The sequence below is a fragment of the Agaricus bisporus genome (genome assembly GCF_000300575.1).
Source record: "Agaricus bisporus var. bisporus H97 unplaced genomic scaffold AGABI2scaffold_12, whole genome shotgun sequence".
Lineage (NCBI taxonomy): Eukaryota > Fungi > Basidiomycota > Agaricomycetes > Agaricales > Agaricaceae > Agaricus > Agaricus bisporus.
In genome coordinates, this window is record NW_006267347.1 from 27,024 (window position 1) to 43,665 (window position 16,642).

At 45.4% G+C, this 16,642-nt stretch overlaps 4 protein-coding genes across 4 annotated transcripts; 3 read left to right on the forward strand and 1 right to left on the reverse strand.

Moving 5' to 3' along the window:
• Positions 1-948: 948 nt before the first annotated feature.
• Positions 949-1,764, reverse strand: AGABI2DRAFT_138876 (hypothetical protein). Its single transcript, XM_006455920.1, has 4 exons — positions 1,623-1,764; positions 1,525-1,548; positions 1,285-1,472; positions 949-1,230 (listed from the first exon to the last, which is right to left on the reverse strand). The coding sequence occupies exons 1-3, from the start codon at positions 1,686-1,688 to the stop codon at positions 1,323-1,325; spliced, it is 240 nt and encodes a 79-aa protein (XP_006455983.1). The 5' UTR covers positions 1,689-1,764; the 3' UTR covers positions 949-1,230; positions 1,285-1,322.
• Positions 1,765-2,798: 1,034 nt separating this feature from the next.
• Positions 2,799-3,736, forward strand: AGABI2DRAFT_145957 (hypothetical protein; the record flags this gene model as incomplete). The annotated part of the gene is made up of 6 exons (XM_006455921.1): positions 2,799-2,887; positions 2,959-2,974; positions 3,067-3,114; positions 3,246-3,297; positions 3,349-3,565; positions 3,616-3,736. 6 exons carry the CDS (start codon positions 2,799-2,801, stop codon positions 3,734-3,736), a joined length of 543 nt encoding a protein of 180 aa, XP_006455984.1.
• A 2,933-nt stretch (positions 3,737-6,669) lies between these two features.
• AGABI2DRAFT_195260 (hypothetical protein) lies at positions 6,670-10,410 on the forward strand. Its single transcript, XM_006455922.1, has 16 exons — positions 6,670-6,713; positions 6,769-6,817; positions 6,873-6,929; positions 6,982-7,027; positions 7,084-7,112; positions 7,176-7,206; positions 7,256-7,659; positions 7,712-8,106; positions 8,167-8,312; positions 8,371-9,102; positions 9,181-9,269; positions 9,349-9,458; positions 9,523-9,616; positions 9,717-9,839; positions 10,021-10,048; positions 10,161-10,410. The coding sequence occupies exons 7-16, from the start codon at positions 7,476-7,478 to the stop codon at positions 10,300-10,302; spliced, it is 2,043 nt and encodes a 680-aa protein (XP_006455985.1). The 5' UTR covers positions 6,670-6,713; positions 6,769-6,817; positions 6,873-6,929; positions 6,982-7,027; positions 7,084-7,112; positions 7,176-7,206; positions 7,256-7,475; the 3' UTR covers positions 10,303-10,410.
• A 4,038-nt stretch (positions 10,411-14,448) lies between these two features.
• On the forward strand, positions 14,449-15,526 carry AGABI2DRAFT_138881 (hypothetical protein). Its single transcript, XM_006455923.1, has 5 exons — positions 14,449-14,535; positions 14,604-14,852; positions 14,902-15,027; positions 15,077-15,115; positions 15,167-15,526. Exons 2-5 carry the CDS (start codon positions 14,691-14,693, stop codon positions 15,182-15,184), a joined length of 345 nt encoding a protein of 114 aa, XP_006455986.1. The 5' UTR covers positions 14,449-14,535; positions 14,604-14,690; the 3' UTR covers positions 15,185-15,526.
• Positions 15,527-16,642: the final 1,116 nt, after the last annotated feature.

Consider the following 16,642-nt stretch of genomic DNA (forward strand, 5'->3'; position numbering starts at 1 on the left):
TGAACTAGGACTGGCTGTAGGGGTAAGAAAGGATTTAAGAAGCAGAACGTGTGCGCATTGCCGCCGTCTGCTGATTTCTGAATCGCCTATATTTCTCCGTCCCTGCATCGTCTTTTCACTCCAGATTTCATCCCGCCACTGCCAAAATCTCCGCGGGTCCTATAACATAGGCCCTCCCAAACCCCTACAGGAAGTCTAGCTTACTGCCATGTAGCAGAACCCGGGGCTGTCAATTATACTAATGCGCGTTTTTCTCTTGTCATGATGCAGGTGATCGTTATTTTTCGATGCTAAGGTCCTGTTCCTGGGGGCTTTCACATACCATTGCCTAGGTTCATACGGAATATTCGATCTTTCACTCTTAAACGTTACTTTCTTAGTATTTTCTCTCTTTATAATTTAAGCTTCAAGCAGCGGAGACTTGATAGACATCAGCTCTCGTCGACGTTGATTATCATGTCATCGTCGGTCATGGTTTTCGCGTTTGAACGCGAGATACTTTATCGAGCCAGAGATCGTCACCCGTCATTCAATCCGTCACTTCTAAAAAACCTAACACTAGAGGCTCTCTACAGCGAGATCACTACACTCGTCCGTTAAGTAGGCTGTCATCGCCCCATTCGCCCATTCAAGATGTCGCGTGAGCGGAGTTTGATTATGGCCTGTTGGACACTGACTGACACGAGCTAGCGAGTTACCCGGACTGACGAATCTCTGGGTCGATCTAAGTTAGAAACGATCATGATCGTGATGCACGGTTGCACCCTGGTAGTTTTTTCTCCCGCACAAACGGGGGTAGTATATCTTATAAAAATTCGATATCATCGACTTCGAACTGCTATAGTCGAACGCTTCTGTTTAATATATACCAGCCGTAGGACGAACAGGCACTTCAGACTCGAATCACCGTCTACCACCTTATTGTATCATGAACGGAATCAGTATGTTCAACGATCGAACACAATCAATTGATATGCCGATCTATACGCAATAGTAGTCCAGTGTTGGCAGGAAAGAAATCTACAATGTAAGCCCCTCATAGTACGAATAAATGCTATACACTATTCCGTATATATACAAACAGTTTGCGCTTTTGCGAAAAGAAAAAGCGACTATTGGAACAGATTCTCAACAACGGGGGCCCAACGGAAGAATACGGGCAATATAGTAATCGGGAACTGTCATTCTCCATTTAATAGTAGCTAACGCAACCTGAATTTGTTTTCCGAACTGTAACAGATATGTCAGTATGACGTTACCGGGAGCCTTGAATTTGGGACTTACTAGAAAATGTCCATTGGTCGAGCCATAGAATGTTTGTTTCACCAGTCCTGACCATGTGGTAGATCCCGCTTCCACGCAACGCCCTTTGGTAGATCCCGCTTCCATGCAACGCCCTTTGGTAGATCCCGCCTCCAGTCCTGACCATGTGGTAAATCACGCTTCCAGGCAACACCCTTCGGTAGGTCGCGCTTCAAACTCGGGTTTGCATAGGTTGGAGCGACATGAAGTTAAAAGACTCACTGCAAGAGATGCGTCATTGTCAACCTGGATGAAGCAAAGCAATATCGCTGTCAGCCCCACATTTTGAATGTCAACTATGCTCGGGAAAGAATGCTAACCGGGACAGGAGTGGCAAGAGCAGCGCCAATAAGGGATACAACGAATACAGCAAGTTGGAAACGCATCGTAAAGTAGTGCGAAACGGTGTGGATATCGAGTAAGGAGAGGGGATAGGTCACTAGGTGCCCAGCGGATAAGACGGAACTTTTCCGTTTGCTCAGAGAAAGGAAGTCCTTTTATACTCAGCGGTGGCTCAGCGTCAGCTTCTATCAATGGAAGACCCTGAATAAGGTTTTCTATTCATTGTATTGTGCCTTGTTGATGCCAGGCGTTACGTCGCTAATTGATATAGACATGCCAAGATGTCACAACACACTGTTTTTTTATGACACTAGGCTGATTGGCCCTCGGTCGAGGTGGCCGAGAGAAAAAAAGGCCGTGGTGGTACGTACAAGCAAAGGAACGAACTTTGATATGGCTATACCGGGAAAGACTCCATTCACTTATTGAATTCCAAGACAGCTGTACCTCTTTGCACCTCGAGGTTCACACCAAGTTCACACCCTCTCCAGAAGTTTACCAGAGTTTACCCTACTCTACCAGGGACACCAAGGTCCGCCAAGGACTGCCCTGTGCACAAGGAAATTTACGTCGCATTGCGCAAGGGAAATTCCTTAAAACTCCGGTTGCCCGTGTTTCCATGATAAGGTGATGCTAAGATTAACCGCCTGTAAAATTCTCTACACAGCATTTCTTGTGGACAGATTGCATGTCCGTGATAATCGTTTCCGGATGTCAAAGACCTAGTGAGGAGTAGATTCTTATGATCGTAACACGTCTGCCATCCATAAATGTGGTGCAGAGTAACACGAGCTCGTGCCAATTCAAGCCCTAGGTCTATTTTTAATCTTGATACTACAAATAAATATCGAAACATGAATCTTATCAAGTCCATTGAAGGCGCCACAGACTCGCCACGTTAACTGGGCTTTTGGGTCTGAAAGCCTTTCCGCCAACAAAGAACGATTATCGCGCAGTCAAGGCCAATCGTGTGACTATGCAAGCCATGGATAAAAATACAATACATGTGCTCATGCTGACTCATGGAGCTGAAACGAAAAGAAGGATGGACGTGGGACAAGCACCCACGGTCCTTTCCTGGATCACAACCGTTGTACTGAAAGTCATTCCACCATTGATTTCTTCCTCTTCCATCCACTTCACGTCAGGAAAATATGGCAGTAAAAACGCGTTGGTGGATTAGTGCTTGGTTCATCCTCAGCGCGCCCGTCGTCTTGTGGGACGCTGGGTACTGTTTCATGAGGTATGCCTCTCCATTTGGAGGCAATATGCCGGGTGTTCAACACCGTTCACTGATTCCTCCTCTCTGAACAGACCTCGTTCTATGAAGGTTTGTGCCTTGGTTCATGTTGACTGGTGTCATTCAGGGACCACCAGCATCAGCCGCCGACTTAGCTCCTGACATTTTATCAATCCTACCAGGGTGGCGATCTTCATTGGATTTGGCGGCCGTATGAGCTATATCAAGTGGTATGTTCTATTTCAGTCTCGTGCAGTACCAGATGGTCCATAGCTGACCGATATTCTGCAATTGACAGGTTGACTACGTGTGTATATCATGCAGTTGCCAAGGTCACGTACCTTACCCTGTAACTTTCTAGGTTTATGGTCTCCCTGGGTTAGAGCAGAACAACGGTTTCACTAATGCTCAATGTACGTCTGCTGTGTATTCATGTCTTCACTCTTTTTTGATTTCCACTGTAGCTTTTATGAATGTTGTGGAAACAATCCTTAACCTCGTTTATATCTATCTTGCTCATGGTGTTCAATCGCCCTCTGCACCGGTAGTTGGCCTTTCAGCTGTCGTCATGACACTTGCCAAGACGGTCCTTTACTGGCTCAACGATTATTATTGCGGATTTTGTAATATCGGACACAACGATGTCTTCACCTTGATTACGCTGTGGATTATACCCAACGGGTGAGTATCCAGTCTGTCAAAAACACATCGCCATTAACCAACTTGTAAAGGATATGGCTCGTTATACCCTCTATAATCACTTGGGTTTTAGGCAATGATATTGCCGAACAACTGAATATTGCATCCAAGGTTGCCACCGGCAAAGCTACAAAGACGCAGAAAACAAAGTGAAGACTCCAAACCTTTGCTGTGCAAAAGCTCCGATGCGCTCTCATAGGTTTGCTACTAGATCTGTTAGGTGGCGCTTCATTTACCTACAAAAAGTGTCGAAATGTGCAGTTGACCTGTGCAAATACACATCGAGGATAAGGCTGATACATATTCTCGAAGTATTGAGGCAGCGAAAGAAAGGTTACTCATTCCCTTTCCCATTCGTGCCGGCAGCGTCTCGTCCTTCCTCCGGGCATGATGCACCCGGTCTGTCAATCCACATCCCTATCGCCTTGTATATCAAGCCTAGACCACACCCACCCGACGCGAAAAGTATCTCTAGTCCTTCATTAATCAATATGAATGGTCTTGCTCCAGTCATGCGGTACCGCATCAATCTTCCGCCACTATAAACATCTCGTCTCCAAGCCAAACATTCGCTGACCCTTCTAATGGGACTCTATCACCCTGTGGAAGCGAGCACGATTTTCGAGATCTGCTCTGCATATATTTTTCGACCAAGTTTCGACTTTTCCAGTCATTCTTTGCGAGATGTCGCCTTGATAAGTTAGACTGAAGAATAAACCCCCGATGGCATTCAACTTTTCGGTCAATATGCCTTCCTGACTATTCTAGGATTCCATCTAGCTTCACGTTTCTCCCCTTTCTAGCTCCCCATGTTGTGCCTTGATAACTTCCTGTACGATTCTACGAAAACGTAGGCACTGGGTCAGTTGTCTTGTGCCAGTCCATCTAGTTGCTCTTTGAAAAAGAGGCTTCAGTCCTCGCTGTAGTCTTCGGTGATTTGAGTCCTAAGTGACTAACGCCTATCATTCCCCACAACGCGTACGCCATATTTTCGCATTCGGCTACCTGCGCAATCAAAGATAAGAAAGAATCTTGGCCACGTTTGACCACGTGAAAGTGCTTTTTTTTGTTTGTTTGACTCTTGCGGGCACTGCCTTGGGCCCTTGGCCCTCGGCCTTCGGATGTCGAGTCCCTGCCTAGAAGTTCAAGCTTGAAGCCCAGTGCTCAAGCCTTCAGCGTGTCGTACAAGTCATCCTTGGCAACACAGCTGCAGGAATATATCGTCATGCTCATCATTTTCAAAGACCAGGGCCTCTTGGCAGGCCACTACTCGACTAATCTGGTTCTTCGCGGCTGTCTATGCTTTACATTGTTTGTGATCTGGACTCTGGTGAACCCTTTTACGGTTTGCGCGGCCTTGCTGTTAATACTAGTAGATGTCCCGATTGGCTCTGACTGCTACAACCTGCTGGACTAGTCATGGTGTAACAGTGGCTCCATCTGTTCTCGCAGATATACCGCTACATATAAAGCTGGCAGACTGGTTACCTCCTCGTTGCCTACTTGAGGCACATTGATTGTGGAGTCGCTATCTAGGATGGAAACCAGGTCCGTACGTCTCTGTCCCATCTTTCTGTCACAGGCACCTGTTCTATCCATCACTCATGTGTAGAGAAAGGGAACTGATTCATATGATAACAGGCGGAAGTATATATTATACCCGTGAGTGCCTTGCTTGCCATTCAGTTACCGAGGTGATATACAATATTTCTGTTCCTTAGATTGCGAGCTGGAGCTCAATTCTTGGACTGCCTGCTTGCTACAGCACTTTTTCGTTGTTGGCATATTCTTGTCTTCTTTGCGGCTTGGTCCACATTCATTGTAGTCCTTAATGTGCAAGGACATGAATTGAAAGTAAACCCCATACTCCTCGCTGTGTACGTAAATCCTCGGACCAGAGTCGTGTCTCTGGGTTGATTTATGAATCGTATTCGTCATACAGAATGGGTACTTTGTTGGCTTTCGTGATATCATATCGTACGACGTCATCGTTTCAACGATACGATGAGGGACGAAAGTTGTGGAGCTCGATCATATACGCGACCCGTAATTTCGCAAGGACATTATGGTTTCATGTACCAGGTGTGTTATTCCACGTGCTGTCAATTGTCGTGGAAGCGGGGTCCATTGAATTAAATCTGGCGCTGTAGATCCAAAGCCAGACATGAATCTACCCGAAGACGAGAGGATGAGATTATCACGAGATCTCCGAGCGAAGATGCTGGTCGAGAAGAAGACAGTAATTAATCTCTTGGGAGCATACGCTGTTGCGGTGAAGCATTATCTTCGAGGAGAAGACGGGATCTATTATGAGTAAGTGTTTAATCTTCAATGCGATCTTTATAGTGACCACTTCATCTTTTATTTAGGGATCTGTATCACTGTGTTAAGTTTCTTTATCCCTATGCCCTGCCTCCTGGACTACCTACCTCAATCGAAAGCAAGTCTCCATTAGCATCCGAGATACCCCACTTTGGCACATCTACTCGAAACACTCAGGTGGAGCTCCCGCAGCCTGTTACTTCGTTTCATGGTCGGACGAGTGTATCGACGATCAATGAAGAGGAGCATTCTAGCCGACTGTGGAAGGAACCGGCTATCGAGATGAGAGAAGATCCCGGTGTGAATGTACGAATGCGCAAGAAACGCCTTATTCTTGCTCAAAATGAAGAGAAACTCTTATTTCCTTCTAGCATGCCACCGAAATATTCTCTGTTCGATTTCTTCCCTTTCTTCCCGTTTTCACTTATGATAGGATATTTTGCCGATCGTGGACAATATAAAGGAAAGAGAGCAGCTCGGTTGCGCGCGAAAATGCAGAGTTCTGTTGTCTCGCATAATCTTCCCTTGGAGATTTCACTGTATCTGGTTAGTTTCATATATTTATATACAGTTCGTGAATTAACGATCGAAACCCCACACAGAGTTCATATATAGCCGCCTTGCAGAATAGGAATTTGGGCCATGCTGGAACCATCGGTGGGTGAAATGTGGTTTGCGTGCACGAAAGTCCAAGTTATGATGTAACGTGATTTAATTTCCGAACAGGTTCCCTCACCAACGCGTTGGATCTACTTGTGCAATCTTTAACTGGTCTGGAACGTATTCTCACAACGCCTATCCCATTTTCGTGAGTTTACTTTGATGAATCAATCGTGTCAGTTGCTGATCTGCGAATTTTGTAGCTACGTAACTCATTTATGGGCTGTGACCACCATATATTGTCTTTTACTGGTAAAATTCATTTATGAATTAAACGAACAACCGGAATCCTGATTCAAATTCGAAGCCCTTTATGACATGGTCCGTCTTTGGATGGCTAACGATCCCGGCCACTGTTATCAGTGTGAGTATCAGTTCTTTGTTTCTAAGTGGCCATGTTTCGATTGGTGATCTAGAGTTTCTTCTATTTTGGATTTCTTGTCCTGGGAGATATCATTGAAAGTGAATAGATCCAATGTTCTTCTCTTTCAATGCCTATGCTAATGTATTTCCTGCAGACCCGTTTGGTTACGACATGAATGATCTTGTGAGTTACCGAAGGATTTTCGGACTAAAACATTGATGATTTTCCTCTTTCTTTTCCATCTAGGATCTCGATAGTTTCACTGAAGGTATCATCAGTAAGTAGCAAAACAATGACAGAGAGGAGCGACTGAATTGTGAATTTAGAGGAAGAATTGAAGGCTGTGACGTCGGTTCCACCTCCCGATCCTTCGCATTGGGTGTTTGTGCCGGAGAACGATACTATATTTACCAAGGACTCTGAGCGGGTTGTACCAAATGTTTGGGTAGAACGAGGTCCTGAAGAGATATTGCGAATGCTGAGTACAGTAACATAGAGCTATGTAAACACGTGTCAACATAATTGTTGAGTCAGTGCCAGAACCTGATGCGATTGGCGTATGGGGTTCTCCATTTTCGTATCACAACTTCTTATCGCTGCCTTCATCGCCGCTTCCAGTCCACAATGCCCACGACGGTGAACAAGACAGCCCACCAGTTCGACAAGACCCGTCTCGACGCTCTCCTCAACAGACGATTCTTCTATGCCCCTGCCTTTGAAATTTACGGAGGTATCTCGATTTTTTTTCTGATCGTGGATCTGTTAATGACCTGTCTTCCTAGGTGTTGCTGGTCTCTATGATTACGGTCCACCCGGCTCTGCTTTGCAGGCAAACATCATCTCGGAATGGCGCAAACATTTCATTGTGGAAGAAGCCATGCTCGAACTCGACACTACTATCATGACTCCCTCTCCCGTGTTCGAGACCTCTGGACACGTAGCACGTTTCGCCGATTGGATGGTCAAGGATACCAAGACCGGAGATGTTCTCCGTGCTGACCATCTCGTAAAAATTGTTCTCGAAGCCAGACTTGCTGGCAATTTAGAAGCGAGGGGTGTAGCTGCTACTGCTCCTCAGGACGACAAGGATAAGAAGAAGAAGAAGAAAGGTGCGAAGGCCGCTGCCGTTGCTCTTGATGATGCCGTCGTAAAAGAGTATGAGACCATTTTGGCTCAGGTTCGTGGACCGTGGTTTCTTCGCTTGTATGAGTTTCGATGCTTAAAGATAATTCATCAGTTGGACAATTATACCGGTCCCCAGCTCGGAGAACTTTGTCATACTCATAAAATTCGTAACCCGGACACCGATAATGAAGTTGGCGAACCTCAACAGTTCAATCTCATGTTCACCAGCAGTATTGGTCCAACCGGTCAGCATCCGGGGTTCGTCGTCTTAAATTTACTCGCCTATCATTTAGTAATTTCAATATATATCATACAGTTACCTCCGCCCCGAGACGGCCCAAGGTCACTTCCTCAACTTTTCTCGACTCTTGGAATACAATAATGGTCGAGTTCCTTTCGCGTCTGCACAAATCGGCCGTTCTTTCCGTAACGAAATCTCACCCCGTGCCGGCCTTCTCCGTGTACGTGAATTTACGATGGCGGAAATTGAACATTATGTGGATCCAGAGGAAAAGGACCACGATAGATTCGAGGAAATACGTGGTGTTGAAATTTGTATGCTCGATCGACATGTCCAGGAGAGTGGGAGCAACCAGACTGTCAAGATGACTGTTGGCGAGGCTGTGGATAAGGGCATCATCGCCAACGAGACTCTCGGTTATTTTGTCGCGCGGATATACCAATTCCTCATTAAGATTGGCATTAACCCAGAGCGCTTGCGATTCCGACAGCATATGAGCAACGAAATGGCGCACTATGCGACTGACTGCTGGGATGCAGAGATACATAATTCGACTGGCTGGACGGAGTGTGTTGGATGTGCGGATCGTGCCGCGTATGATCTATCCGTGCACAGTGCAAAGACTGGACATCCACTAGTTGTCCGTCAGGCACTAAAGGAACCCATCGTGACAAAAAGGGAAGCCGTGGAATGGAACAAAAAGAATCTGGGGAAGACCTTCAAGCAGGATGCGGGCGTTATTCAAAAGACCGTGGAATCATTAGATGAAGCCGCTTTGGCCAAACTTAAAGGCCAACTCGTGCAAGGGTGAGTGTTGATAAAGTGGCGGTCATAAGTCATTTGTTCCCCCAGAATGCGTTCCTGATTCCGTTTCCTCGGATCTAGTTCCGCCGTTATCACGTCCCAGGACGGAAAAGAATTCCAGATCTCTCCAGATATTCTTACTATTGAGCGTAAGACCTTTAAACAGTCAAGTGAGTGTCGGCAGATTCCTGGTGTCACTGTTCGTAACTCTAATCTGTCATATTTCGTCTGTATGGCCATGATCATCAGTCCGGGAGTTTACCCCAAACGTTATCGAGCCATCTTTCGGCCTTGGCCGTATCCTATCTACCCTCCTTGAACATAGTTTCTGGAGTAGAGAATCTGATGTTGAACGTGGTGTAAGCGCCGCGCCCTTTCTGCCGAAGGCGTTTCGATGAATTGATCATACATATGAAATTTTAGGTACTCTCGATACCACCCCTCGTAGCTCCCACCAAAGTCCTCATTGTCCCCCTAAGTGCCCGCGCAGAATTTGATCCATTGGTACAAGAAGTTTGTAAGTCAATCCCTTATCTTCAGACATCGAGCCCGTATACTGGGATCCAGAATGCTGACTATCTGGCTTTGTATCTTGCTTTTTACTTTGGCTACCAAAGCTTCTCGACTTCGTCGTGCGGGTGTCTTTTCTCGTGTCGATGATTCCAATACATCCATTGGCAAACGATATGCTCGGAACGATGAACTCGGAACACCTTACGGAATAACGATTGATTTCGCTTGTACGTCAAATTACCGTTGCTTTTTTCATCAATCTCTTTACTGATCATTTTCTTCCTCATCTCCTTTTCTGACAACAATCATTTTTTTTATTCAATGCCGGTACATCCTTCAAACCTTCAACCTGACATGGTGACATTGGTCTGTATTGTTACACCATGCCCACGGGGTTGTACAAAACAGCCGTACAAAATCGTACTATGACACTTCGGTAAGTTTTACTCTCCAATTTCACATTGTGATTGCGGGGATGCCTTTTTTTCCGCCTCATGGTTTTTACGTTGAATCCACAAACTTACTGACTCCATTTTTTCGGTTTTCAGAGAACGTGATACCATGGATCAAAGGATTGGTTCTATGGATGATGTGATTGCGGCTGTCACGGAATTAGTAGATGGGACTATCGATTGGGCGGAAGCGTGTCAACGGCTACCTGCGTATGATGGCGTTCAGGCTATTGATTGAGAACATCCCGCTTGGGAACAGGCATCCCGATGCCGTCGTACAGTAATAAAAGTGCTGTTTTAGATTTTGAGCCGCTTTGGGGAGGTTGATGATATTTGTTTTTTCGGTATATGGGTGGCACAAATGGGCTACCTCGTGTCAGTGGGTGATAACTCGGGAAGTGCTTTTTCCAAGCCTTTAGATTGGTACGTTCATGCTTGGGACATGAGGCTAGGAATGGACATACTACTCACGGTGCATGTGTCATGAGTTTTAGCCCGATGTAGAAGTGATCGTCAAGCGCTCAAGCTGTCGTAAAGTAAGTTTTTGTAAAATGTATGGACACAATTACGAAAACTATCGTCCCGCCCCGAAATGAGCAGTTCGGTGATACCAAAACTGAGGCTAAGCACGAGCTTTATTATAGGACACAAAGTCACGCATTTCGAAAATGCCAATATCACTTGGGACGAATTACGGAACTAAAAATAGACGCTCACAAATTTTACGAGAGACTTGATTGACTGATTGATATGATATTGACTCATCTCTCTGTGACTGAAATTCCTCGGTGTACATGGAACCGGGCCATTGTCGGAATCAGCAGAATCCAGAATGGCGTAGTTGGATTTGTAAGTGACTTTTTCCGATATTTGCAGAGAAGATTTTATAGTATATGTGGCAATAAGCATTGAAAACTATAGAATGTTGTAAAATAGTTCATCTTTCGTGATCCATGCTGAACGCTTTACTCGTCCGGTGTATATTTAGGACTTCCCATACATACGAAGATTCCTCGTTAAAGGGACGTAATACTTTCGATCTGTTTTTATTAAGTTTTGCGTTAATTGTTTTTTCATCCGAAGGATTTCTCTCTACCCTGGAAGCTAGACCTTGATGACCTCGTTTGTGTATTATGGAACCGGTATTATCTCCGAGCCGCATTCGAACTGTGTTTGTGTGCCCTTTCCTTCCAGATTACTGGATACTCGGAGAATTCGAAGACATTTGTCTGCCGGAAATGGAACGTCGTTCTAGCCTCAAGTGGACCCGGGCGATCGCAAATTTTCCGTGGCTTATATATCCCCCCTTTTTCGATTTTTGGATCCTATGCATTAACTAGGTCGCGGGACTGTGTTACGGACCTACGGACCGAAAAATCTGAGAAGTTTGAAGAGGTTGAAATACACCGTCATCCTATTCGTACACATGTCGGATTCGCGAATCGCAGGTGTCTAAAAGAACATTGCTGCGGAATTACCAAAGGATGACGACAGCGTTTTTTTTTTCTCTATCGAGGGTCCGTTCTCATGCAGACTTCTTTTGACAAATCTGCGGATACGGAAACTTAGTACTCCATGGCTTGATGAGTCAAAATTCTGAGGTTAGTATCCCATTTCTGGTATTCAGTCCAGTCAATTTATTATAGTCAGCAGCGTAAACATGATGATCGCCGAACAAAGGTGGGGCCGTATCTGGGCCGTACCCTGCTGTACCAGCAACCGAACTACAGGTTTAAGATTGCTCGAAGATTAGCGTGGCAGGAGCAGACAGGCCTTGACCCTTTCCGTGGAGTTACCCTGACTCTTATATTTTAACTTTGTAATATCGTACCTACTTCTCCTGTGTTTTTCTTTCCTTTTGAGAAATTAAGGGACCTTCTCTTTGGATTTCTGGGGTTGATTCTACCGGTCCCGGGATAATTTTCGGTGAACTTCGTGTTAGACGGTCAAGCTTTTTAAAGGTGAGTGAAATCCGAGCCATTTTCGAGCGCCAGCTTGCACGTCTAGGCGAAATTGTGCACTCGGAACAGTATAGATAACAATGACTTGGGAAACGTGAAGGGAGGGGGCGCCACAGTGACTTAGTATGGGAGCAGATCATCAGAAAAAGGAAATCTGAGCTACCACAAAAGGTAACGAGATCAATCAAGGATTAGCGAATAAAGTGTAAGCAGGCTTTACCCATTGGTCTAACGTTACATCAAGAACGACATAACAGAGCATTTTATGTTTTGACACTCTGACACCGACTAGTACTATGGGCTGCCAGTAAGCTCCTGCTTACACAACCCCGCGCCTGAGTCGAACCGAGTCGCCTGGAAACTTGAGGCACCGGCGTGATTAAGGGATACTCCATGGTTATATGACGATTACTGTGGCACTTAATATGCCCGCAAGTCGACTTCGAGCGATGATTTCGCCATTAAGTATCAAAATGACAAATAGGCGCTTCACAGCTGATTATAGATTCCATAACACGTCTAGCATCGCATTGATAACCTTATGTAGAGCCATACGAGAACCGGAATCCATGCGGGAGGTAAGTACGCCTGATCAAGCTGTATATCAAATGAGATTTGACATACTAGATGCTCAGAAACTAGATTTTTCCCTTCTCAAAGGCGTTCCGTGATAGGTCATCGACTTAAACAAGCCACACCAAGCGCCAGGAAAACATACTTGCCGTAGCGAAGTGAACCAATAATACCTCTGTCGCATCGATTCTGTGTATCGCGAAAACTTACGTTTTCAACACCTCCTCTGTCATTCGAGCACTGTGACTGTATCCGCCGAGTTCATGGAGTAAGACCATGATATTTCTGGCACGTACACTGGAGTAAACCGGTAACTCCGAGTTCTGATATTCTGTTCCATTACATTGACCCGCCGAAGTTTGAAATAGTGGCTCGTGGTGATGTGAAAACTCGTTACCTGTAGAGATTGTCGAGTACCTATTTTGAATGATATCATGCGGTGCATGTCGTAAAGCGCTCAGCCCCTAGAATGACTCTGGTCTGCAGTGCATGGGCATCTAACAGAGCAATCGACATCGGATGATATGTCGAGTCACATTGATGGAGCTCCCATCACACAAGACCTTCATTAGGCAGAAAATCATGAGCCGTACGCCGCCCTCGTTCCTTTCGTCCTATTAAGTTTCATGTTCTTAGCGGGTATACAGCGATGCTTTGGTATGGATCGTGAGTTTCGTGTTTTACGCTTTATGAATGGGGCTCCATACCATGGGTCTAATTAATACTCGTATTGAAACCGAAGGTTGGCTTGGAAGCAACAGCTAATTAATGTATATACAAGACACGTTCATGAAGGTCAATCGAATTGTGGAGTGGTGGACATGGCATTTCCTTGTGGATAGTATTCCACGAGGATGATTCGAAGAATGAGAAAAAATACCTATGGTGAGAGATTCAAGGGTTGAGTTTAATTGTAAGACAAACTGCGCAGGAAGCATGAGCAGACAAATAGCTGTTGACAGGAAGTGATCGGTTTGACAGCTCATCCTCATTAAGCCGACACGTGGAAGATAGCTGCATGCAAAGGGGAAAGGATAGTCAGATGATGGTCGTAATTAAGGCTGCTCACAGAAATCTGCCTGTCAAATTGGGCAACAGGCAGTAGGGATTCAGCCTCGTGCGACGGCGTCATTATGTTAAGAGACAACGAGTTCTTTCAGGTCATCAATCATCTTTATAAATGCACTCACGGAGCGCCGTTATTAGCGTATTCAAAGACTAAGTTGAAGTTGAATCTCACTCCTCGCGTCAGGAAAGTAGCGGCATGTGCCGAAAGTTGTTATACATAATTGCCGTCTCAGGAGTTTGGCATTATTTGACGAGGCAACGTGTTGTCTAAGGGCTGCATGTACATTATACACGCCAACACCGTTTTAGGAAATCTGGGATCGCTTAAACCTCTGTCCACCGAACACGATTTTGAGTTTCAATGGTGGGAAAGAGGCAGAATGCCAGTGACAGTCCAAAAAGGATGTTTCCTAAGATAAAGAGAAGCTGGTGTTTAAAAGTTCCGGGAGCATCATGATGATAGCTACTTAGGATAACCTAAGGTAACTCAGGCCAGTTGACTAATGACTGGTGGTAACCACGAATCAACCCAATGGACCCCAGAATATTCTCCGCCATTAAAAGGTGTGTAGACGCGACCGGAAAAGTGACTGGGAAGACTTAGAAAGCACTTGAGATAGAAGCCACTCACGCCTCGCTTGCCACCACTTGGTATCTGCCTGATATATGGGGTCGGGTTGGTGTTGATAATAGAACGGGATTGTGTGAAAATAGTTCAAGGTTCAGATGTGTGATGTTATTATAACACTATGTTACCATCCGGGGTCAAGTAGCTGATCTCATGAAGATCTGACCAAACTGCCGTCCTGGATCGCTGCGTTGAATTTCCCCTTCGCGTTAAGCACTCAAAGACAAGATCTATCGCAATCGTGAGATTTTTATTCACCTAATTGGCCTGGCGTAAACCATATAAATCCCGTCGTTGTTCAATCGCTAGTTGTTATTCACCCCAGTATAGAACGTGCCACCCATTTATTCACTCTCTCGACCATCTCGTTCGCCTATTATGTCTAATGCTACAACTATGCCTCTTGCCACATCCCAAACGAAATCGAAAATCCCCTCGGGTCTCGTGGCCTTCCCAAGCGTTTCTCAATCCCTCTATTCACTCACGTCTGCCACCGACGTACAAGGCGTGTCGCTTCAGGCATCTTTCGCTCGGTGCACTTCTGCTAGTGAAGCCAAGGTATGAACCATCTTTGCTCGACTTCCGACAACACTAACGATTTGCTTAGCTTGAAGTCGCCTTGAACAAAAACCTTGCAGTTGCAAAGCAAAGACAAAAAGAAGACCAGGAGAGGCGCAATAAGGAGATGCTCGAGGCTGCGCGTCTCCGCATGTTAGAACAGCAGAAACAACAAGTATGTGGAAATTCTTCATGCCATAGATATTGGACTCATTGCGCCTTAGATAGCTGACCCGGCATCTCCCATTGTCATGAAAACTCGGGTTTGTCCTTTTCTATCTAGTTAAACCTTGGCACTTACACAATGCAAACAGAAACCAAAAGCAAACTGAGCCACAGGCTTTTTTGCACCATTACGCCTCTAAGTGGCTATATAGAATTTCTCATATACCTTTCAGGGACTTTGCAGGTTGACTCGCCCAACCATATATCATTCATTATCCCATAGACCTCTCTCCGTCGTTCCGCTTTCGCGTTTGTCATGCATATACTGTCGCACGTCGCTTGCTATCGTTTTCATCCACTTTTCGTTTTGTTTCCAGCATTATTGATCTTGTATTAAATATCCTATGTGGACCATTGTAGCCTTGTCTTTACCGCGCCGCTTAACTTAATAACATTTCCCGACGAGCTTGTTATAATGTTTCCGGAGTGCAAGCAAGTCCCAAAATGGCTCAAAGTTGCCTAGAAGTCGAGATTAACCCGAACTTAAATCTATGTATGAGCCCTTGCCACGCGAAATAACGGCGCACGATCCTGATGCAGGTGCCAGTTCTGGTCCTTTGATCCTCCGATTTCGGCCTCAGCCACTCTGATGCACCTGGGCCCGTGTCAAAAACATGGTATAGCTGCAACTCCTTTTAGCGCGAGCGCGACCGAGTTGCCGATACATAGTTTGCTCGGTGGGTTTCATAGTGAATGTCCGGGTGAGCTTAATATATTTTACCAATATACGCGAACTTCGCATCATGCATAAAATATTGTGGATGATCACATCAGTTTCAAAATTCGATGATGGTCAACTTAAATCCGTGAAAAGCCGTATACATATAGTAGGAAACAAGTTTCTGGCAAGTAATTCTATGGTTCGTGTGGTGCTTTTGGTGGCCGATGAGACCGGCGGCATTTCTAAAGAGTGGTACAATAAGAATGTCCTGGTGAGTGCGAACTGCTAAATTTCTGGCGGGCCGCGGACGGGCCATCTGTTCCGGTGCATCACGGTTGATTCGAGGACCATCAAATTTATTGCCGTTTTCGCCTTACTACCGTATGTCGGCCAATCGTATTCGCTAGTTCTTGGTTCGGAGCATAATTAAATCCATCACAATGAGCTAATTATTCCAGATTCTTGGTCATTTGTCAATGGGACAACCATAGCCCGCGCTGATGACCGAAAACTGTCTTCACATCTGCATCATGAGACTTAATAGACTCTTTCCTTTGTAAGTTGTCGCGAGGGTGTCGCCAAGATAGGGTACTGTACTGAGTTCAGAGTTCAGGTACATCAGCTATGACATCTCATAAGGGGTGGAAGCTAAGTTGATGTCATCGGTGGGAGATATAAGTACTAGACACGAATCTCAGTCACTTGTCGAGGACCCATATTTACTGGCTAAGACCTCAATCGATCCTCACTTGAATCACACATGGAATTCCGTGCTTTTAGCACCATCTATACATCTATTTCTCTCCAGAATAGGTAGGTGTCAATGGTGTCAGATACTAAGAATGTATAAGTGCTTAGCTCATTGTAATTCTGATGCTACAACGTAAGATTGGTAAGTGCTTTC

What these genes read in the sequence shown, in the direction of transcription:
- AGABI2DRAFT_138876 (XM_006455920.1), bottom strand. Translation starts at nt 1,688, where the DNA reads ATGCGTTTCCAACTTGCTGTATTCGTTGTATCCCTTATTGGCGCTGCT. An exon ending in CTCTTGCCACTCCTGTCCCG is followed by an intron (nt 1,549 to 1,622) that starts GTTAGCATTCTT and finishes TGCTTCATCCAG; the next exon opens with GTTGACAATGACGCATCTCT. An exon ending in ACAATGACGCATCTCTTGCA is followed by an intron (nt 1,473 to 1,524) that starts GTGAGTCTTTTA and finishes CCGAGTTTGAAG; the next exon opens with CGCGACCTACCGAAGGGTGT.
- AGABI2DRAFT_195260 (XM_006455922.1), top strand. Translation starts at nt 7,476, where the DNA reads ATGCGATTGGCGTATGGGGTTCTCCATTTTCGTATCACAACTTCTTAT. An exon ending in CCAACCGGTCAGCATCCGGG is followed by an intron (nt 8,313 to 8,370) that starts GTTCGTCGTCTT and finishes TATATCATACAG; the next exon opens with TTACCTCCGCCCCGAGACGG. An exon ending in AATAACGATTGATTTCGCTT is followed by an intron (nt 9,840 to 10,020) that starts GTACGTCAAATT and finishes TGTACAAAACAG; the next exon opens with CCGTACAAAATCGTACTATG.
- AGABI2DRAFT_138881 (XM_006455923.1), top strand. Translation starts at nt 14,691, where the DNA reads ATGCCTCTTGCCACATCCCAAACGAAATCGAAAATCCCCTCGGGTCTC. An exon ending in CTTCTGCTAGTGAAGCCAAG is followed by an intron (nt 14,853 to 14,901) that starts GTATGAACCATC and finishes CGATTTGCTTAG; the next exon opens with CTTGAAGTCGCCTTGAACAA. An exon ending in TAGAACAGCAGAAACAACAA is followed by an intron (nt 15,028 to 15,076) that starts GTATGTGGAAAT and finishes ATTGCGCCTTAG; the next exon opens with ATAGCTGACCCGGCATCTCC.